Source organism: Anarhichas minor, unplaced genomic scaffold (genome assembly GCF_050575085.1).
Source record: "Anarhichas minor isolate MPS153535 unplaced genomic scaffold, ASM5057508v1 ptg000028l, whole genome shotgun sequence".
NCBI classification, from domain to species: Eukaryota; Metazoa; Chordata; class Actinopteri; order Perciformes; family Anarhichadidae; genus Anarhichas; species Anarhichas minor.
Genome location: NW_027466474.1, coordinates 1,004,408 through 1,027,712, shown reverse-complemented (window position 1 = coordinate 1,027,712; position 23,305 = coordinate 1,004,408). Strand labels below are relative to the sequence as shown.

The window sequence follows — 23,305 nt, the reverse complement described above, 5'->3', positions numbered from 1 at the left end:
ATCTTTCAATTATAAGAAGACGATGTCATTAGAAAAGTGTGTTTTGCAAATAAAAAAGGTTTGGTAAAGAAGAACAGCAAAAGTTTAGTATGTGTAATAGTTGATGCCAAATGTGTTGCGGTTATTAACAGCACATTTTGTTTTTGGTGTGAATATAGTTTTATTGGTGGAATTAAAAGCCTCATTTTGCAGTTTTGTAATTCCAGTTATAGTACATGGGAGCTGAAAAGAATACATCATCAGATAATTATAGACTGTGAATGAAAACTCTGGCAGGGGGTTGTGTTTTCCAAATACATATTACCATTGTTTTGCTTGTTTAGATATGAAAACTCGTACGGCAACGCGTCATTAGATAGAAATCAAAAACAAGAAACCTTCCCTTTACAAACCAAGCTATCCAATTCAGTCTATCGTCCATCGATCAGCAATCCAGCTCAGTGTCCCCTCGCCTTATTTATGAAAGCATAGATATTAATGGAGCTCTGGCACAAGTAAACAGATCTTTTGTATAAAAATAAATATACAATTGACTAACAATATCGCACCCGTCAGGTTAGTTGTGTGAGCTGAGTTCACGCTCTCTATAACGGATCAGGCAGAATACTTATTGTGCATTTGAGCGGAACGACAAGATGAGCAACAAACCATTGTAACTCGGCACGACACCGAATTTGAAGGCGATGATGAATATTAGTCCAGTCACAAAAACACCGCATTGGAGTTTACAAACAGGGAAAACATGAATGTGATTTCCAAACAAAGAAACTAAACGCATCCCTTTATGACACACGCAAGCAGTTATTCTATTCTTAAGCTCTCCTGCGCATTGGAGGGGCAACGGTTTATTCAACAGAGGACACATGCAGACGTCAGTTGTCACGAGACAAACATTGTTTACTTTAGTGCACAAACGGCATTCACAGCGTTTGATTTAAGGATTGGGATCTTTTTTTTAGAGATGCTGGTGGCCAACAAAAACCACATTTGTGCTTTTGAGCTATTCAAACAGAATTGACGACTTGAAACTAAAATGTGAACTAAGGTCCTAGTATTTATGCTTTATGCTAGACGAACAGAAATCAAGCCGTCATGACTCATAACTTGACAAGCTGTACTTGTTCTTTAATTATTTTTTTGAAAAGCTAGCAATGGAAGCATTTTTTTTTTCGTGTCAAAAATATGCCCAGATTTCATAGTTTTGTTCGCTTGTTATATGCGATTTCTTTTATTTTTTTTAACTTTTACAACACTTGATAATAAACTTAAGATCTACTTTGGAGCTGTTTAGGAAAGACATACTGTAATGTATGTATTTTACATGACATACAGTTTATGCTATTGTCAGCTACAACATAAGGTAAATGTTGATGCAGGAAAGAGTTTAATTCCAAATACTGTATTCTGGGAAATTGTTCATAATATTTTTTCTTTCCTTTGTCACGCTAACTAGCCAGTGTTTTATCACTACACCTGGCTAGACACCAAATGATCTATTCTGGGTAATGCCACCAGTTACTTGTTATAGCTTTCATGAACTGTTGTGGCATTAATACATTTAGTGTGTAATATAAATCTACAGATGAGAGTAGCAAACCAGATATTTGCTTTTTACAAAAATGCAACAAATAACCTTATGGTAGGTAACAGCTTATGTGACATTTGTTTCATTTGTGAGGTGTGCCATTTTGCAATGAAACTCTTAATTTAGCAGTTTGCACATCAGCCAGATGTTACAGTATGTGTGTGTTTTAACTGTATCGCTGCGTCTGTCGGTCTGTCTGGTGAACTAGGAGGCAGGGGGCTCTAGGCCGGGAGTCTGGGAGAGCACTGGTGGCTCGAAAAAGACGAACAACTATACGAGCTCGACGGAGACGGACTTGAGCGATGGACAGGGGGGTTGCGTGGTCTCCACAGCAACAGCCGACACCATGGAACACTCGTACCCTCTGTTGTGTTTGGACAACGTTCCCGAATCTTCAGACGCATGGTTGTCACCTTGCAAAAAAAGAAAAAAAACGTAATTTAGGGATTTTAATCGCAAAATATCCCAGTATAGGATATTTATCTTCGTTACTTAAGTAGAAAAAGGAATGAGGTGAATACTGTCTGCAAAGATGAATGCCAGGGTGTTTCATCAGGGTGTTGCTATTGGTTTCAGGTACCTGTTTCTGAAGAGCAGGATGGACAGACAGCTCTTCTGGGACAGCCCATCACAGGGACGACCATTCCTTCCACGCCGTTTTCTGCCACCATGTAGAACTGCAGGTTTGTACAGTAATCCATTGAGACGTTTATTAACTATAGCTCTATTATTCTACATAATACTGGCTTCTTGCTCTTTGGAATTTACAAGTTTAGTTGGATTTAACTTGCATTTAATGGAACGTTGTTTCTCTGGATGACTTCCTTTACTTAAAGGTATATATACTGTGTATATATATGACAGTGATGATGGTCTTACCCGAGGCACGCTGGTAGTGGTGGTCTCTGACATGCTCTCATCTGTCACGCTGGTCTCGCTCACATTATCCACAGAGGGCTGTTTGTGGAAGAGTTTTCTAGTTCTGCAAAGAGAACAGTACAAGCGCTTTACAGTGAAATTATTATTCAACTTCAACATGGCAGGAATTATGAAATTGACCAGTGCTCTGCGTAATCTGTTAGCAGTGTAATGTCCTGCACCTTTTACTGCACACACAGACGTAGTGCAAAAACATATTGTAAAAAAAAAACTAAAAAACCACCAATATTTAAAATGCTGTCAGAATACATGATGTCTCACCGACCTGTTTACCAGAGGCTACATTTAGGTTGAGAGATAAACTGCCCAAAGGTCTGTGTGTCTATGCTTTTAGTGTATTTTAAAAGACACAGCATGAGAAACAAGTTGTGTTTTTTAGCCCATATCACTATGTACTGTGTGATAGTTTACTTGTGTGTTGCACTGGTTGTGAGTTTGGTGCTTTAGTTTCCTCCTCAAGTGCACTTGCAGTCAAGTGCAGAAGGCAATTTGAGGCAGAGCTATTGGCGGCCATGTAGCGTTTCCTCCGGGGTCATACCTCACCGGCTCCATTTTGTCGCTGAGAAATGACCTATTTTGGTGTGTAATTGCTGTAGAACAAGCTAAACCAAGCATGTAATTGAAAGCGTGCCTCTTCCACAGGGGAGCCGAGACTGCAAACGTTTCGGCTGTGGTAGGTGGAGGGGAGGGGTTGTGCTTTGTGAGTCAAAAGAGTGGAGAATGCCAACAGCCTTGTCCATAAGCCAGCGAAACAACGGTAAAACAAATCAGCTACTTAGAGACAGCTCAGGTGGAAATGAAAGGGAGGATGTCGTTTACGTATGCTCCTCACTACCGCTAACCAGGGTTGCGTGATGCCATTCGTTCCACATGTGATCTGCTCCCTGACCCCCTGCGGTCATGCCGAGACCCCTACATTACACGGCTCATGCCACCCTGCGTTTGATAGACACCTCTAAATGCTGTCAGCTCATTCATTGCGGTGAGCAGCTCCTCCCTGGCTGTCTGTGCTGCCCTATGCCTCCAGAAGACTATAAGCACAACACTGCTGACTGCTTATATTATACATTATTGCAATTTATCTACCATTGGAAGATGGGCGGATCATACGCACTGTAACAGAGCTCTCTCTGTAACCATTGGGGTGGAGAAGCCTATGAATCCAATAACAGGATTCCTACATTTAGTATTTGAATCAAACCCATTTATAAATAGAATTATTTTGGGGATGTAAGTATCTCATTATGTCCAGACATGGTAAGCTTTGCATCATAATATCCTTTGAGATAAGGACTTGGGGAATGTATTGTATGGAATGCAGTTTTGAGGCTAATTATAGAACATTTTAGCAGAGAAAATATTTCTCATTCTTTGCAGATATCAGTGTAAATGAAACATCATATTGTTGTTTGATTAGTTTTCCCTCCTTTCACCAAACATTTCCTCTGTGGCTCATCTTCCTCTTACCTTCATCCATTGTTCCTACTATGCTTTGTTTTGTGTTTTCTTAATCTTTGACTGTCTCCTTTTAGTCTTTTCCGTGTTACCTGTCTTGCTTACTTTTCTTCTACTTCCGTTCTCATCGTGCTTCCTCCCTCATCTTCCTTTTCTCCCGTCCCTACTTTCTTCCTCCTTTGACTCTTCACAGAGTTTCCCTCAATTGACTCTTCCCATTTCCCCTTTTTCTTTCTTCTTCTCCTCATGAACTCTTTCCTTCATTTGTCACAGTGCAGTTTTGTACGCCTTGACCCTCATTTACCACATCTCCTCCGTCTCCCCTCTCACCCGTAACAGTAGGTGACACAGGCAGCGATGGAGAGCAGGGAAACGAGGGCCACCATGCAGGCCGCGATGACCACGTTCCTCCTCTTCTCCTCCTCGGCCTGCTGAAGCTCCCACCACTCCAGGTCACTGAATTGACAACGCTCCCCCATGTAGCCTGAGACACAACTGCAACAGGAGAAAAGTCAAACAGAGTGTGTAGTTCATGATCACAATCTATATAAAATAACTACATGTAAGCTAAAATGATGTACTCAAATCATGGATTTAAATGTCTCCTGGACAGCCTCCGTTTGAGCTGGGTATAATTATTTCATTCGAGATGACATCCACAAAATGTTCCTGCTTATTGACTTGAAATAAAAAACTTGTTTTGTTCGTAATTAGTTGATAGTAGCACTTGTATAAATATAAAAAAGTCAAATTCAGAATCCTCTGTCCTGTAGCCACTTTGTCAAGAGGTTATGGCTTTAATAATGGGACAGTACTGACACCTACTGGTTATCCACGGTAATGAATAGCATAAGAGAGAAGCAAATAAGAGAGAAGACACCAGAAAACCTGTAATGTGTGGTTATACTTTCTAACAATGTTGGCCTAATATGAATGCCGCTTGAAAATTAGTACTTTTCGGAGATCACTTAAATATTCTCCTCATTACAGTTTGAGTTACTGCATATTTCAACCAACTATTGTAAACTCTGAAACGAATGAAGAGCAGCTTACGATTGTACTCGTCTTCTACAAAACAGAGGATCAAATCATGTCCGCTTGGTAAAGCGACATTATCTCGTTTGAAGGTAATCAGTAAACTGTTAAACTTGAAGATCGGGGGTTATTTACTTGCAAGCGTAGGACTCCATTTCAGGAAAGTAGAAGCAGACACCCTGGTACAGACAGTAGGACTCATGGGAGGACGGGCAACTCTCTACCGAGTCACTGTTGTGGTGCCGGGTGGAGACATCAGCAGGGCTACCGGTCGTCAGCCACGGTGATGTCGTCTCCAACTCTGAGGAGAGGATTGGGGAAATAATTTCATTGGATTAGACTACAGTTACCTTTTCATCTCTTTAATCAATGTCGGCTGTTTAGAACACTCGTCCCCCTTTGATGTGACTCATGTAAACATTCCGTTCATGATAAAGGGGGTTATATTACATCCCATTAATGATAGCTGTGCTAGTGTTGGTTATGTTGAGTCATACTGGATACAACACTCTCCAGTTTAAATACTACACCTGATGATCAGTAGCAAGAGCAAACACACGTATCCTGTCAAACACAGTGTTTCCTAACACTCTAATGCAGACACACCTTGACATGTCTTCCCATTGCCCTGGTATCCAGCCTGGCACTTGCAGAGATACTTCCCCAAGGCATTTTGGCATTCTGCGTTTTTGTCACATGTGTGCGTTCCCTGTGTACACTCATCAATATCTAAAACAAAAGGAGAAGAGACCTAAAGTTGTACAGTATTCAGAGTTACACAAGTTTTATGTATACGTTCTACGCCAGCAGCTCATCAAAATGAGCCTTCATTCATTTCCTCTAGCATTACGATCAAACTAAGAAGAATGACGATGGACAATTTCTCCATAACGAGGCGTGCACTTCTCTGATACATTGGTGAAAGTATTGTTTTTATCTATCAAATTAGTTGACCCCATATGTTTTCTTCAGGATACGTTACTTTCTCCCAGTACACATTCATAAAAACAGAAATACTCACCCACACACGTCTGTCCATCACCTGTAAAACCATCCAGACATAGACAGGTTGGGCTGCCAGCACGCAGCAGGCACTGTGCATCTACATCACAGCGGAGCGAGTAACACTCATTCTGGTCTGACGGAGAAGGGGACATATGGAATCGTACACATTTAGTTAGAATAACATCTTGAGTGGGGGAAAAAAAAACCCCAATGATTAGCACTGTTACACTGTTACCTGAAACCATCTTGTCTGTGAAGAGAGTTGCCTCGCTGCCTTCATCAGAGTTCAGACCAGGCTCCGCTCTACCAGTCGACCGCCCAGGTGCTGTCAGGGCTGTGCTCTCGTCGTGTGTTTTGTTTTTGATAAACGTTGAATCACTGGATTCACCGTCTCCTGATTCTACACAGTGAAGTCATATAGTCAACACAAGCGTTCATCGTTAGTCAGTTTTTCTTCATTGCTCATGCAGAAGTATAGACACTTTAAATAAGCTTTCTTAAAACGCATCACCTGCTGTTCCATTCGAAGCGTCGGCGGCCAAGCAACTTCTTCCATCGGCTGACAGGATGTGGCGTGACAGACAGGAGCAGTGGGCGAACCCCAGTCTGCTTTCACACACCTGGGCACAATCTCCATTCAGGTGAAGGCAAACGTCTGCCCCTGAAGACGTGTGTGCAAAATGACAATCTGAATCTCAATCATGAATTTTTGTGGATGACTTGTTTTGTTGCTGCCAGCCAACACATATATCTTAGCTTTCATCTCAAATGCTCACCAGCTTCATTTCAGGAAATCAGCCATCGACGATGAATGCGCAGGAATTTATTTTATTCAATGTTTTTTTGCATTAAATACTGACACGTGGTAGAAAGACAGAGGAGGCAGCAGAATATACTCGCCACAACGCACAGTCTTCCATCTTGTGATCATCCGTCCTTTGATGTTGCTACATGCAGTGTTTTTAAACCTCAGTGTGTAACTTCTGAACAAATGAATCTCTAACATGAATCCCTCTCTGTACCTGGTTTAGCAAGGGGATGAACCACCACAATGGACGCTGGTCGGACCATGTTGCTGTGGATACGTTGCAGTTTTCTCCCAGTCCGCTTGTGTACGCTCCTCAGCTGCTGGTGCTCCCGGTCAGATATCCACAACCTGTCCTCAAATACTGCAAGGTCAAAAGGTCGAGCTGGAGGAATCACAAAAGAGGGAAAGAAGACTCGAGTTCACCAAGTGTTTTAAGGTGAGAAATACTCTATATCTTCTGATTGCAAGGACACGCGTTAAAGAGGGAATTCAACATATTTGAATGCTGGGAACAAAAGAGTTCTTTTAATCTCTCCCTCTTCTTTTACTCTTAAATTCTTAAATTCAGTTTGTTCAGTTTAGCCTCACTTTTTCAGGCTCAGTTCTGTTTATGTCAGTCTAAGGCGCACTTTGTCAGGCTTAGATTAGCATCTACTGGACTCGACTTGAGGTCTTCACGGGTCCAAAAGTTCATCCCAAAATCCTAAAAGTCTCAGGACTGTACTACCCGGAAGCAAACCAGACCCGTCTGTTCATGTAGAACCCCAAAAATGTCGGACCCAAATCCATCTATGAGGCACAGACCCAATCGACACCAATTTCACAGTCGATTTCTATTAACAAGTTAACCAGAATTTTCACGTGACGGATGACAAACGCAACTTTAAATTGAATACAAAAGATATATAAAATACAAGTTTTGTTACCTCTAGCATAACAAAGATAACTTGCTCTTATGAACTATAATACGAATTGCTCATTGCCATGGCTGCTAACATTAGCATTGCTAATTTGCAATTATCTGGGTTCTCAGAGTCTGACTTGTGCTCTCTGATGATCTGACCCTTCACAGCACTTCCTTCACGATCAGCGCTGTCTGATCACAGCCGGGTCTTCTCGGATCCACTCGGGCATTGCACATGTTAAAACGGGCCCAGGACCCAGGACCCAGGGTGCCCTGTAAGCTCACAGGTGGAGTGCTAATACCATTAAGGCTCAGTCCTTAAGGCAGTGGCTCAGGTTGTAGTTTGGCCCGCGGCCTTTTGCTGCATGTCATCCCCTCTCTCTCTCTCTCTCCTGCGTTTCTTGCCAAAAAAATAATCTGTGACCTGATTGACTTTATAAATCGGGGAACTGAACCCACGCGGGTCCCTGCTCAGGTTTCGGTTCCTAGGATTTCAGGTAGACCCGTGAAGACCTCTACTTGGCTCCTAATGACAAACAAATCTGCTCTGAATTGCAATATTATATAATCTGACTTTTTGTCAATACAGTGCACTTGTATATGCATGTGCATGTGTCACACAAGCCTCACCTACTTGGTTCTCTAACAGGACCTGTCGATCTGAACCATCCAGAGCAGCAGTCTCCACCAGGCCCCTCATCTGGTCGCACCAGAACAGACGATCCTCTGTGAAATCGATGGTCAGGCCGCTTGGTGACACAAGGTTGGTTCTAGCAATGACAGCACGGTCTTTCCCCTTCAAAGAGGCACTTTCCACGACAGGGTGGGCCCCAATATCAGTCCAGAACAACTTCCTCAAAAAGTAAAGGGAGCATTGTGAATTAGCCAGAGGAAGTGTATTAGCCCCACAGGTGCTACATGCTATGAGCTCAGCTGCTTTTTGATGTCAGATGAAATCCCTCTTGCTGATTTGTTCTAAGTTTGTAGTTTTAATTTCTGAAACTATCACACTCATACAGCCACACTCACTTTGCCAAAGGATGAACTGCGATTCCTCTTGGTTTTTCCAGCCCCTTGCTGATGATGGTTTCTCTGTTCAGCCCAGTTAAGGTACTGCAGTCAACAGTTGACTGGCTGGAGGACAAAAGCATACAGAAGTGTCAAACTGAAAACAAAAAGCATTTCAATTCTGACAATGTTAAACAATGCAACTGTTTCTTAAATATTCTATAAAAAACATCTCTTAAAGTTTACTCTTAAATGTTAAATTGTCCCTGTGGATTAATTTGAGGTTTAATAGAAACAAAACAATCGAATATGACCGAAGTATCAAAAGCAACTGTCCCACAAAATAACATTGAAATACAAATGTTCAAGTTAAAACTTTCAGCACTTAATGAAACAATCTTTTCATGCTTTATCCTCAACATTTACTGCGTGCAAACACCACCCACCCTTTATCCGTCCAGTACATCCTGCGGTGGACCCAGTCAATCGCCAGACCCTCCGGAGAGTCCAAACCATCAGAGACAAGCACGTCTCTCGACCCGCCGTTCAAATCCACCCGCTCAATTGTCTTCTGGCTTGCACTAGCAAAGTACACCTTCAAAATGCATTCAAAAATATATAAGGAACTGCATTCAGTAATTAAAATAGATGAGCTTTAAAAACAACTATTACAACTATAAAGTAGAAAAGACTGGTTTTCATTAAACAGGCCTTCAAATTACAGTGTCTCTCCACTAGATGTCCCTGGTTGTCTGCACAAAAACCTGAATCTGGTCTTCCGAAGTAGTGTTACTCCCGAGGACTTCTGACATCTTAGGGCAGTATAGTACCAACTGTACTACTTATGCCTCTATTGAAAACATCTGAAACAGAACAGCAATAAAAGGTCTGAGCAGTTTCCATCTTACATTTTTCTGGACAGGGTCGTAGTCCAAAGCTATGATTGCTCCTCTTGGATCCTCCACAAGGGTTTGATCCCCAGGGCCTTCAGGATTAATTTGTCGTACATCCACTAGATTGGCAACCAGCAGATAAGGGGGTGGTCCTGAAGAATAGGAATACATAATTGTATGATTAGATGTTCTGCAGTAGATTTAAACCCACTGTAATATGCAGAGAGTGTTTATACGTGTGGGCTTATCCGCCTCGATCTGACGGCTTGGCCATAGCATGACTCACCAGAGGCAATGCAGCGCTTGCCGTCTTGGTGGAGCTGGTAGCCAGGCAGACAACCACACTGCCACCCACTAGGGGTGACATGAGTACAGAGCTGACTGCAACCCCCTCTGTCTGCAGACAAGCAGCCTGCAAACGGCAACACAGTGTGTTAGACGTACTCGCACAGATAAATCTGTGATTTTCACATGGAGACCCCATTTTCTAACGACATATTGATACCTCAAATATCTTATTACTGGAAAGACAACATTTGCATGTAGGGTAGGGCAATGTGTCTTTCCTAATTTTACTACGGGATAATACAACTGAAGTAAATTGACTGCATCACTTGTGTGATCATTATCTGTTAAGCAGTAATGCAAAGCCACCTGATGACCGCGCTGCTGTGCTCCCAGACTTCTGATCCATCTTGCCTTGTTCTGACCACTTCTACTATATTTATATTTCTCCTATGTTTATAGTATAAGAAGATAAATGCCTTCTCAATGGGGAAATAATCCTTCTCTATGCGTTGAACCTCAGCATTTAAACAGAAAAAAATACTTTCTACACTGGTGTATTTCTAAAACATATATAAAATATATATATATAATATATAATATATAATAATATATATATTAACTATATAATATAGTAAGATATGTTTTTTTATTACTAAAAAATTGCATAAAATCCTGAATATTATGTTTATTTTAGCTTCAGAATAAAGGGCTGATCAACTGTAATATAGTCCTCACCAGTACAGGCTTGTCCATCCTCCTGTAGTACAGATCCCTCCGGACACACACACACAGCACCCTCGTCTGTTGTCAGGCATCCATGGCCACACTTCCTGGTCATATTGCCTTCACATGGTACGATTTCTGATTGTGGAAAGAAAATCAATATCAATATCTTAAAATGATTTTATTTTCCATGGAAACAATATTGGTACAAGTCTGATGAATTAAAGGTAAAGGAGTTAGAATCACAGAAACATAGGAGTGATTAAGAAAAGTTAAAGAATTTGCTGTCATACAACTGTTCATTTCGGGCCATATTACAAGATCAAAGGGATGTTATGTGATCAAAAATGTTCCTGGTTATTTGGAGGCTCAGCAGGTTGTAGAATCTAACAGCCGGATGGACAACAAGCTTCTTAGTAAAATCCCTTTATGAAGTCGGCCCTAACCCTATCGAAACAGGTGAACGTGTGATGAGAATGCAGTCAAAGCCCAAACAGTAAGGATGATGTGATGTTAGCTCACATGAGCGTGGTATCTCCTGTGCCTGTGATGGCCATGAATACAGAGGCGGGCTGTACAGATATGAATCTGATGTGAAATAGTTTCAGTATCTGTGGCTCTGCCTCTGACTGGTACCTTCTCCCTCGTGGTAACGGGTACAAATGATTGTTCTAGCCTTCCAGCTTCTTGCTGTTTTGTGGTACGTTTTTCGATACTTTGAACATTAATTGAATAAATTATGAGCAAACATGCAGGAGGAACTGTTCTATGCCTGCTGTTTTTAAAATCATTTTTCCCCCCATTTGTTTTCATTAAATCAAAAATATAACATGTGAGCAGCCCGGCTATATACTGTGCCACGTAATCTCTGTCGTCGGCTCTATTGTCTAGCCTCACTTGGCTGCGTGTCTGTTTTCTTCTGGACCTTGGCAAAGGTTGTCTGCTAAACGGCTTAGAACAGACAAAGCTGCTGACCAGACATGTCCCCATTGCAAATGTCACCTCGTCATCTAATCTCATTGTGAATGTGAAGCTTGTGAATGTGAAGCTCCCCTGTTCTGGTGGCCTCACAGCTGTGACATTAGAAGAGAAGAGATTGTCCATAATGTGTTTTAGTATGTTGTAAATTGAAGTGCTGTGTAGATAGCTACACTATGGTTTCAGGGTAAACTAATTGTCACCGAATCCTTATTGCCAGTTTATGTAACTAAATAAAGATTCTCTATACATTCCCTCATGACTGCACTACGTTTGTGCCAAAGCATTAGATTGTCTGAGGTATCTGTTCACTAAAAATAATCTGTTGTTATGCTGACAGACAACAAACCTGCATTATGGCAGAGAGGAATGACCAAATGCAGACTGAGGTAGGTAAAACAATCAACATATCTGATCATTTTACCAGAAAACTGGCTGCGATCTGATTTTTAAAAGGGGTTTGCCAACAGATATATTGGTCTAATCCTAAAAATAAATGGTTGAAAATACGTTTACTAACTTGAATATGAAATCCCTTCTTCCATTAACATAGCCTCTCAGTCTGAGCAGAACTAGACCTTTTAGTGTCACTGTTTTGACCCAAATAACTTAACACACAATTGACAGCTCACATATGTCTAGTCCAGTATGCTTAGCATACGACCCGGTCTTTTTATGGGCTCCGTGGGGTCAAAGTAGTGTCTGGGGGACAAATGCCACCTTTCAAATCACAACAAAAAGAAGAGTGAACTTATCACTAGTGCTAGCTAGCTGTTATGCTTCATACAACTTCATCTGTAAATCTATTTTCTGTGGAACATAAAATGTTCGTACAACTAATAATACTATTATGGAATGAATGAAATGAGTTAACATAACAACAACAACACAAATATTTGCACTGTACCTCCACATGTCTTCCTGTCTGGTAGGAGGGCGTATCCTTTAGGGCAGGTACAGAAATAGGAGCCTGGGATGTTTTCACAACCAAGAGAGCAGCCGTGGTTCCAGTGCGCGCATTCATTCACATCTATGGCACACACAGACAAATACATTGATGTTTCATAATGCTCTTATTTAAATGCTTTGCCATACTTTATTTATGCTGTACGTGTATATGTTTATGATGGGTAATAGACTGCAAATTGTGAGACTCATTCCAACTTTGGTAACGGGCAGTGCTTGTTTCTATACTAACTGGACAACAAATCTTTTCTTGATGGAGTTTTTCTTTCATAGACACCAACCTTCACAATAAGTGCCTTGCTGACTGAGAGCAAAGCCTTCACTGCACTGGCACGTCCCTTGCTCGGCTAGACTGGAGCACACGTTCACGCAATTTCCACTCTGTTCGTCACAACCTGTTTGAAAGGGATCAATGGTAATACATTACTAAAGTGTTATCATTTGAGACATGTCTAAAGTAAATGTAAATACGAGGGATAAAATAGAGAGTCGCTACAGAGCAATTTAAATGTCAAAGTTCAGCTGTAACCTGGAAGAGATGATTGGGAGTCTGCCATTGGCTGGTTGAGGGGATGTACCACCTTGATATTAACTGGGGGTTTTGCCATTTGTTTTATGTTAACATTCAGTGGCTCTCCACCAGCGTACTTGTTTACTTGTTTTATAACCCGAGAGGCTGCATCAGTGTAGTACAAGTGCTCCAGAAAAACTGATATCCCCAGTGACTGAGACCTGACCAAAGGAGACAAAAACAAAAGCATTTCATCCCAGTGTGCTAACAAAAATATAGTGATAAATAAGTAATGGGAATACAACGATATGCTCACCAAAGGGGCTGATCTACGATGTGCAGGACGTTGCCGTTGTAATCACAAGAGGCAATGGCACTTTCTCCTTGTAGACCAAACTGAACCCAGAACAGTCTTTTGTCCTCTCGGTCGATTGACAGGGCTTCCAGTTGTTCTGCTATCTTAATGAGTGTAGTTTTCATCTGTCCTGTCACGTCGGACCGCTGGATACTTGGTGTTATCCCGCCGGACAGCCAAAAAAGAAACCTGCAAAATATTAGTGTTGAACTGAGAACGGACTTTGTAATTAAGCATTGGCAAATTTTTTTCTTGTTTGATCGCTTTGTTACAAACTTGTCGCTGCTTCTACTAATGTCTCTGTTTGCTCATTTTAATACGTTGAGTCGTCATGTAGAAAGTTTGGTAAATTAATATATCGTTTTTTTTGCTCGGTGGCTGTAAAGATATGATATGGATATCTACCTTCCCACCTGTTCTTTCATCATGGTCGGCACCTCTTCAACACTGGTGTGCCCTCCTCTCCCTCACCCTCGTATGAATACTAACAGGAATGCCCCCAAATCAGTAGCTTCATAATCGTTTTGCCTCATAGTCATATTATAGTAATGTTTAATACATCCTAAGACACCCTACAGACATGTAAGTAAAAAAAAAAAACATGCTCTTGGCATTTTATTTCTTGGAGAAATATTCCAAATGTTAATATAAATCCTTCACTGTGATATACTTTTGCATATCCACTCGGGGGCATGAACATAGACAGCGCAGGCAGTGCGGGGGAGAGAGCAGGCTGGGAGAATGAGATTGCGTCTCAGAAATATGCCTAAATTCACAGAACTCGCATAAAACAGAAAATGGTGATATTCGCTTTATAAGCCCTGGAAAAGGCAAACCCATCTCCATCATAGGTTTCATTTTTAGGGAGTGAAATAGCAATACATTAACTATGATATGATATATACAATGTAGTGGATTACCTGTTAGCGGGGTCAACGTTTATAGAATTTGGTTGGGTCAAGTGTCTTAAAAGAGTCCTTTCATTTTTCCCGTTTATATCCATTGTCTTGATTTTTCCCTTTTCTCCACTTGTCCAATATACACGGTTCCAAATCCAGTCCACTGCAAGGCCCGAGATATGTTTGTCAGATGAGTACAGTTTCTGCAAAACAGACATTAAAATGAAAATTGTCCTAATCAAACCAAAGACGAATGATTAATTAATTGAATATCAAGTAAAACAAGTAAGATTTGAGTTAGTTTCATTCCAGGAAGGATCTTCTTTAGAGTCCTATATATTTGTTTACATCTGTTAGTGATGCGTTAGTGATGCGTTGGATGAGTAAATCTCAGACAAGTGACTGGAATCTAAGTTCTTTACAACTTTAATGTAGTTACATAATCACCTGTCTGTGTGCTCCTTTCACTGACGCCTTGTAGATGACTCCAGTGTGTTTGTCAGCCCAGTAAACTCTCTCCTCTCTGAAATGAAAGTCGAGCAGGATCGAGCTTCCCACTCCAGCCACGAGCCTTCTCTGGTTCTTCCCATCGAGGTCCATCCGATGGATAGCTTTCCCATGGCCAAATATCAGGAACGGCTGTGAGGCTTGACGAAATAGAACATTAACATGTCTGTCATTAAACAACCCAACGGCATAAAAAAAGGATAAAATCAGCTCGATTGCAGTCTGCTTCAACATTGTAAACATGAGTTTGTGGTATCAATCGCTAGTTTCAAGTCTTCATCCGCCTGATGTCCATTTAGTAAAATATAGTCCCAATTAGAATGGAATGGACAATCAAGCAGGATATGATTTGGGGCGTTGCGACATTTTGATCGACGGTTTGCAACCACGATGTCCGATTTGGGAGTTGTACGTGTTTAAGGCTTAGAACTTTAACCCTTTCACAGTGTGTTTTCAGTTCATGATGGTTCATTTTTACCATTTTGGTTGCCTAAAATTCCCAATTCAGCGCTCAGTTTTACTTAGCTCCAGCCTCTCGTGTCACTTCTGGCCAAAAACCATTATAGCAATCGCAAAAGTCCCGAACTCAAGGCATTAAAACTGCGGCCCACCAACCAATGGGTGACGTCTCTGTGACTACCTCCACTTCTTATATGCAGTCTGTTATCCTCTATTGTGGAAATGTGTCAAGATAAAGCCAGACTTTAAAAATGATCATTTATTTAAGCACCGGCTAGTTAAATTTACCCCTATAGACCATGCAGTCATCGTTGTGCCATTCATTTTGCGCATATATATATATATATATATATATATATATATATATATATATATATATATATATATATATATATATATTAATCTATGTTGTATAGCAACACCTTTTGTCTGCTACTACAATAGAGCTGCATCATAAGTCATAGGCTAACCTTCACTATGGACAAGAGAAAGAGATTCATGAATGTACATCAGGCATTAGAGCAGTTCAATGCATTTAGTGAACACAAAGGTTTCAGGACCGAGCGATGTGTCCTCGGTTGATCAGGATTGTTGTTGTGAGTAGCGTAAAGAGACGACAACTATAGACTTTCCTGATACAACATTCTAATAGCGGATACATTTTACCCATTGGCAGTTTAAGGTATAAAGCAGCCCCCGGTGATTCTAGTATTAACTAAACGAATTCCAGGGACAGGGAGGTAACCATGGCAGCATTTAACATTTCTATAGCTCCTACTTCCCTCTTTGTGTCATGCTGCAGTTGTCGTTACATTTGTCAAATTATCTCATCAAAAAGCCTGATTTGAGGTCAAATCTGTGTTCGCTGTCTGTGTGACTATTGATAAAAAGTTCACTGGTCCATCATGGAAATAACGCTGTCGTGTGCAACCATGGATACCACTCTTAACTCTGTGGAATGAAGAAGACAATGAGAAACACCAGACAAACAACATAATGAATGTCTGGCCTGGGATCCCCAAGATGGCTACTGTTGAGTTGCTAGGAGGCATCCAGATGAATCATTAATTGACAAGTTCACATGGTGGTCAGCATGATTCTTGACCTAGTAAGCACAGTTCATTGGTTTCTATTGGGGGGAAAAGAAACGGGAACTCAAACCAACATTTTCAGTTTTCAAAAACAAAACAAGAAAGCAAGCGCTGTCTGACAGCAAAGCCACACATATACAGCTGCTCCTAATGCATGAAGAAGACAATCGATGTGGACATTGATTTCCCATTTTACATTGTGGTAGCATTCATTTGGACAGTTTGAGTGGCCATTTTGGATGCTAAGCCAGTTCATTGGGGTAGCCGATGCAATTTTGTTGCTCATCAAAAGAACCAAACACTTGATTATTTGAGCCGTGGATAAAATGTTAAACACTCAATAAGCAAAACGGCATGTTGACAGCAAGGGTTGGACAATGTTTGTTTGAGATTTCAGCATTCTGTTTATACCAACCGTCATACCGTCATACCTTTTGAGATATGTGGTTGTATTTGGCTTTTGTAGACAATGTTGTAAATTACTAAGCAGGACTGCTTCATGGCATTATTGGATTGACATGCCTTTTTGCATCAATGTGTTAGAGTAAATATATTGATATGAAATGACATAAACCATTATAAAAGATTACATCCATACCCCTGTTGACCGTACTAAATACATGTGAAGAAAATGTTTCGTTTCTAGAACTGGATATGTAGAGTCATTTTATTGAATGCAGCGTACAATAATTGGCCTATAATTTCTTGCATAACCTTTAACGTGTGGCCCACTAATTTAAGGGCAATCTTTGCCCAGCATGGTGCAAACTCGAAAAGGGGCTTGAGTAGGACAAATACAATTTTTACTTGGAGCAAAAAGGTGTTTGTGTGTTGGGATCTTTCATGTTGCAGCCACACTATGTGCTGCTTAATGCTGCTAGAATGTCATTTTTTTTTAAAACAAAATATTTAAATATAGTTTATTCAGGCTTCATTTTACATAAGGCTCTGGGTTCCAGCCTTTGTGTTGATGAACATCCACCCTGCTGGAGTAGAGGAGAAACTAAACCAACTCAAAGGAAGATGATCTGTTGCTTTGACTTCTCTGTTGAGGACACAGAATAGTGACAAGAATTTCTTCCTGGGTGTTGAAAAACTATCACATTATTGCAATTCATTATAAAACGTTATAATCAACTAACTTAACTCTGCCATCTGGCATGACAGAGGTTAATGATACAAGCTTTTGGACATCAGCAATCACCATCTGTAAGCTTCAACTGATGTCCTTGTGGCATCCCACAAAAAACTTGGGCTCAGCCGGAGATACTCCCACTCAAGCAGAGGCCAGTCTGCTCTACCTGTTCTACACTGCATTGTATTGTCTGCTTCGCCAAGTTTACTTTGCCACACATGCTGTAGAGTGGCTGACTGTTACACTCTGTTTCTCTAGGGTGGGGTACTTCTTGTGTGAGCAACTTGTGTTTTATTTCACTTGGTTGCAGTTTTGTTTTTAATCCCTGAACACCAACCCAAGACAGAATAGTAGCTATACAGTAGTCGTAATAGTAGTTTACTGTATGAAGTCTGTTATGTTGTATATTCACATAGAGGGGAGAAGGGAACGTTTGTGAAGAATGGGATATTTTCCAACTGAGAAAATGATTTAACGTCTATTGTTGAAATTTAAAGACATAAAAACTATTTTTTTTTAAAGTTTAGATATACAGACATAAACTTCAAGTAATAATAATCCACTTAAGATTGATAAAGAAAATTGATAAAAAATAAGGAGGATTGCACATAAAAAAATGATCTCTGTGCAGTGTGGCTCTCTGCATTTGAATACATGTACTATTTAGCAATATATTGAGCATCATCATGTTTTACACATATTTATTTGTGCCTTGTGAAAGTAGTTCTGGTTCCCTGGCCAAAGAAATCTCTAAACCTTTGACACATATGTGGAGTATCCAGTTTTCTGCAGTACTTTCAACATCCCCTCTATCAATACCATGAATTGGGAGTATCAGTCTAAACAGGAGAGGTGTGAACCAAACTCACCCACACAGCTGCTGTTTCTCCCCGCTCGCGATAGGCGTTCATCCCAACATGCTGTACCGAGGGCCAAGGCTCCAGAGCTTTGCACCATGAAATAGATCAGCGCTGCTGTGATCGTTGCAGCCAACATAATCCTGCACTCCGTCCCTGCCTCAGGAGCTGCACTTGTTCACCTTTTCTCAGGCATTCCCACTATTGGCACTGGCACACAGGAATTCCCTAAAATTAAGCAACATTTGTTTCTGGACTGTTGGCATCCTTGTCCAAGGCTTCAACTTAAAGAGACAGCGGAGCTTTACATGACAGAAGATGCCTGCGCTAAAGAGAAATGTAATACCCCAATAAAAGGATGGAGTACTCAGAATGAAGAGTGTAATACTGCCAGTGCAGTGTTCAACAACAAAAAAACTGTGTGTGGGATCCTCCTCAGTTTGGCTGCCAGTCTGTTTTGGAAGCAAAGATTGAAATTCCTGACACCCCCGTGGTACATTTTGCACATGCTAGTCCAGCATTGGAGCAAGATCTTCTATAAGCTACAGTCAGTGTCTCAAGCAGAATGTGGACTATGTAAGAAATGAGGCAGGGCTGAAGAAAGGTCCCACATAATAACAGCATCTTCCGCTCACTCCACCCCCTGACCCATGTCCTCTCTGAATGTGGATGGATGTGTCTGTCTGAGTCTGTGTCTGGGAGAGAGAGACTTGGGGTGAACGTTGCATTTAAGGCTATTAGATAGAACACAACCCTAAAATATTCATTTATGTATTCATTGGGGAACTAAATTGACCTTTGGTATGTTTTTTCAAATTATAACAGCATTCATAAATAACATGAGTAATTTACACACAACGCACACAATAGACACACTGTTTTGTGTCCTGTGCGTGAATGAGTCAGTGTGTCAGACTGTCTCCTGTTGAAGGCTCCCGGGAGGAATCGGTGGAGTGAGTAATTTATAGAGAACGAAGGAGGAGTGGAGCAGATTATCCATAAATTGTTTGTCCTCTTTTTACCCATGAGAACAACTAACAGACTCCAGGAACCGAAACCTCTATTCATACTCTCCATGACTAGGATATTGTCAGCAACAACGTCACCAGTAACCTTGTAGAGGGGCAGTACAAGATGTACGTGGCTGAGAAAGTTGCCTCGTCTCCAGACTAATGTTAGCCGTCTGAAGGGCATTGACCTTTTCCCACGATTTCACTCCTGGCAGATAACAATGAAAATGTTAATGTGCATAATTCACTTCAGGTGACTGGTGTGCTGGATGTCAATCACACATGGGTTTGAATCACCAGGTAGAGTGCGTATCTAGGAAACAGGGAAAGTGTCATTTTAAATACCACCTCATGTCATTGCTTTTGTAAAAGAAATGGTTCCAGTTCTTCATTTCAGCTGGGTGAGTCACCTTCAAGCAGTTACAAGACAAAGCATTTTAGACAAAACTCCTTCATTTGAATAATGCCATGCTGCCAAATCGTCACTCGTACTAACAATGTCTGCTGCCTAAAGCCTGCGATCTATATTTTAAAAAGTATATTATAGTATTGTTGTAAAAAGGTCTTCGTTTCGTTAAGTTTGTCAGGTAACATGTGTCCGTACCAATTCCATTTTTTTAGTTATTTCAGAAAATATTATACTGTGTTTCTGTTATTATTATACTCGGCTGTTTATTTGGATATTTTTGCCACGTTTATTTTCAACAAAACCAGGTGAATATACTTTACAAATGCAACCTTTCTGTCGGTGCACCATAATGTTTGCAGTAATTTGAATGAGTGAAAAGTTATTGGGTTGCAGGTTTAACATTTGACTGCCCTGACTTTATCAAGCTGCAATGGCTTTGTGCTTGACCTGTGGCTTAAAGGGCTCAGGATCAGCTCATTGTTTCACATTAACATCATGCTGACAGCAAATTTGCTTCCAACATCAGTCTCATTTATCTCCGATGTTACAAAATGGTTCATCAATCGCAGCAATACGATATCTTATCCTTGTTGTTCTAAATTCTGTCACTACTTGCATGTTGCCAATTTTCCACTGGGCTGCTATATTGGCGCCAAGTTGCGGTTGCCAGGAGATTTGTGGTGCCAACGTAAAGCCTCCAGAGAAGTGAAGTATCTCACTTCCAGTTGCCCTCGGGATTTGCTTTCATGGACCACACAGCCCAGCGGCAACTGTTTCACAATTAAAGAGGAAATGGATTCATGGGAGGCAGAGCTCCGTCTGCAGATGGACTTCAGTCAAAAGTTTAGTATTTGTTCCGTCATCGTCTGTTTATTTTTACATTCAGACACAAAAGCTGAACGGGATCAAACAAATAGAGACAGAATTGGCATTTTTTCAAATATCAACAGCAAGTTTATTTCTATAGCACATTTCATACAGGGGCAATTAAGTGTGCTTTATATAAATAAAAACAAAATGGGACATCTATGTATAAAATATGAATCAGAGATAACAAAAAGTATATAAAGTAGTAATTAAGCGAATAGTAATATAATTAAATGATACAAAATATGAAAGAAAATCATAGGGCACATGAAAAGACATGTTTTTGGCAGTTTGTTTGCGTTGCATGAGGCATAACCAAGGTGGTTCGTAATTTCAATTTTCAAATTTTTTATTTTATAGCAAAAAAAATATTTTTTTTCAGTTTCAATACCTGTTGTGACCTGTTGCTTTTTAGAAAAGTGTTAGTTCAGTAGAGTGTAATACAGAAGTGTGTGGAATGTTCCTTACTCTTACGATGAAACTTCTACCTCAGTCTCCAGCAGGCGGACTGTGTCTTGTCTTTGACATTTGCACTGCTGTGCAGCTATTATTATAGATTGTCAGTGTGCAGTCAAACATGTTAATATGAAGGTGACAAGAATTATAACTTTTTTTTCTTTTACTTCGAGATGTAGATTCTGGTTTCCTATAAACTTGCTATAGATGATGAATACAGATATTTGTGCTTTTTTTTATTCAAAAATATAGTTAGATATTGTTTTGTTCAGTAAGGAGAGAGAGAGAGAGAGAATACGTTTTTTAATTTTCATGCATAAATTGGTCTCTTTTCATCTCTTTTCCAGAGATGAAAACCACGACCAGAATCCACAAAATTGCACCATTCAAAATTCCCCCTTGCTGACTCGTCACCAGTAAAAACCAGCTCCCCTACAATATATCTATTTTAATGTATTGATCTGTCCTGTCTGTCTCTCTCTTCCCTCTCTCTATCCTCATAGTCCTCGTGCCTCTGAGAGCTATCTATCTACCTACCTATCTATCCATCCACCTACCTACCTACCTACCTACCCACCCACCTACCCAAGTCTTTCCATCTGTCTGTCTATTCATTTATAGTTTATCGATTATCAACAGCTCGTGTCTACCATCCGTTCATTCTGTTTGTCCAAACAGCCTGGTTGTTGCCATGATAACAACACAGCTGTTGTTAGAGATTACTTGGTACTACGGGCACAGAGGTATCCATGGAAACAGTTTTCCACATCCACTTATCATCTTAGCAGGGTTTACGGCAACGCCTGTTCAGATGCTCGGAGAGCGTGACAACTGTGACCCATTGATCTTCTCTGGTTCATAACTGAGACGTGTGAAATGTACGCGTAGCTCTGTTTTTTTGCTTCTATATGAAGTATTGTGTTTGAGTCATAATTGATATAACATGCAGCCTTTTCAAGCACTCTTTTCTTCATCGTGTTTTTGTGTCTTAGCCCGAGCAACAACATCATACACATGAACATAGAATGTACAGTCCACACGAAGACAGTGTATGATGAGGATAGCATGATGAGGGTACTACTGTGTACAGTACAGGGAGTACAGTTGGTATTGTAACACTGGGATTTAGTTTCAACTGGTGAAGCCCAGCGAGAGCACACAATCTGTTGCTGATGTAAAACTGAGAGATTATCGGAGAAACAAATCCTGCCAAATTCGAAATAGCATCGATTTTAAATGTTCATATAGAATTCTATGGCGCCACAGAGGGCTGGTGTTTCTTGTGGTGATTTTGACATCTATATAGTATTTACTATAATGTGTTAGTCTTTGAAAAATGGCAAATGTATCTATTTTAATGTATTAGAATATTGCTGGTAAATTAGAGAGGGAGAGCAATGTGTGTACTACTGACTTTCTATCAAATATACAAATAAATGCCCATTAAAAACTGGCAACATTTTGAAAATTGCATTTGAGGGTGCACCTGTCTACTCCGATAACACAGACAGCACAACACGCACATAATTTAACAATTTTAGTTCAGTTTATTAAAAACAAATGTACAACTCCATTTATAGACAAATGTACACATAAAGTCATCGAAACTGGCAATGTTTATCAGACGAGACACACATTCTATCAAACACAATGAACATACTTTGTTGTCCATTAAGGCAACAATCAGCTTGATGCTTAAAGTAACAATAATGTTATACATGTGATGGGAAGTGGATAATGGGTCTTATTTGACACCGCCACGTGGTATTCATGTCTGACACTTAAACTTTGGCATTGGGTACAGCATAAAAGGCCACACACAGCTAACGGACAGGCTCTTTGTATGGTCCTTTTTAATACGTTAAATAAGTCCAACAAAGATGCCGTACTGTAGTGACCAGCATTCAAACAGTCTTTGTCAAATATAAGGCTCCATAATAAATAAGGACAGGACATTTAGTCATTGACTGACCTAATTGGGCTTTTTACATCGGTTCTTTTGAACTCCCAAATAACCTCCAGGGAATGTTTTCATGTTACCTACACTTTTATAAATGATTATATCAATCTCTATGGATTAGTAGTTGATGGAAAATGCAGAATAAATGTGTTCAATACTGCAAATGATTTCTTTACAGCCCCACTGTGTGAAACAAATAGAT

The 23,305-nt window shown here is 40.4% G+C and overlaps 1 protein-coding gene and 1 long non-coding RNA gene across 2 annotated transcripts; one reads left to right on the top strand and one right to left on the bottom strand.

Annotated features, from left to right (window-relative positions):
* Window positions 1–561: 561 nt before the first annotated feature.
* On the top strand, window positions 562–4,645 carry LOC142962793 (uncharacterized). Its single transcript, XR_012957365.1, has 3 exons — window positions 562–2,020; window positions 2,162–2,268; window positions 4,319–4,645. It is a non-coding gene; the product is annotated as an uncharacterized LOC142962793 (long non-coding RNA).
* Window positions 1,685–18,540, bottom strand: egf (epidermal growth factor). Its single transcript, XM_076103438.1, has 23 exons — window positions 18,414–18,540; window positions 14,800–14,999; window positions 14,374–14,555; window positions 13,415–13,642; window positions 13,117–13,319; window positions 12,869–12,982; window positions 12,529–12,651; window positions 10,656–10,781; window positions 9,919–10,044; window positions 9,648–9,784; window positions 9,186–9,334; window positions 8,761–8,865; window positions 8,362–8,585; window positions 7,042–7,209; window positions 6,531–6,680; window positions 6,255–6,419; window positions 6,036–6,152; window positions 5,621–5,743; window positions 5,150–5,315; window positions 4,310–4,474; window positions 2,476–2,567; window positions 2,166–2,231; window positions 1,685–1,998 (listed from the first exon to the last, which is right to left on the bottom strand). Exons 1-23 carry the CDS (start codon window positions 18,538–18,540, stop codon window positions 1,856–1,858), a joined length of 3,399 nt encoding a protein of 1,132 aa, XP_075959553.1. The 3' UTR covers window positions 1,685–1,855.
* Between the last annotated feature and the right edge of the window lie 4,765 nt (window positions 18,541–23,305).

What these genes read in the sequence shown, in the direction of transcription:
- egf (XM_076103438.1), bottom strand. Translation starts at nt 18,540, where the DNA reads ATGTTGGCTGCAACGATCACAGCAGCGCTGATCTATTTCATGGTGCAA. An exon ending in AGACAGGAAGACATGTGGAG is followed by an intron (nt 10,782 to 12,528) that starts GTACAGTGCAAA and finishes TTCCACAATCAG; the next exon opens with AAATCGTACCATGTGAAGGC. An exon ending in CAAGCGCTGCATTGCCTCTG is followed by an intron (nt 9,785 to 9,918) that starts GTGAGTCATGCT and finishes CCTATTCTTCAG; the next exon opens with GACCACCCCCTTATCTGCTG.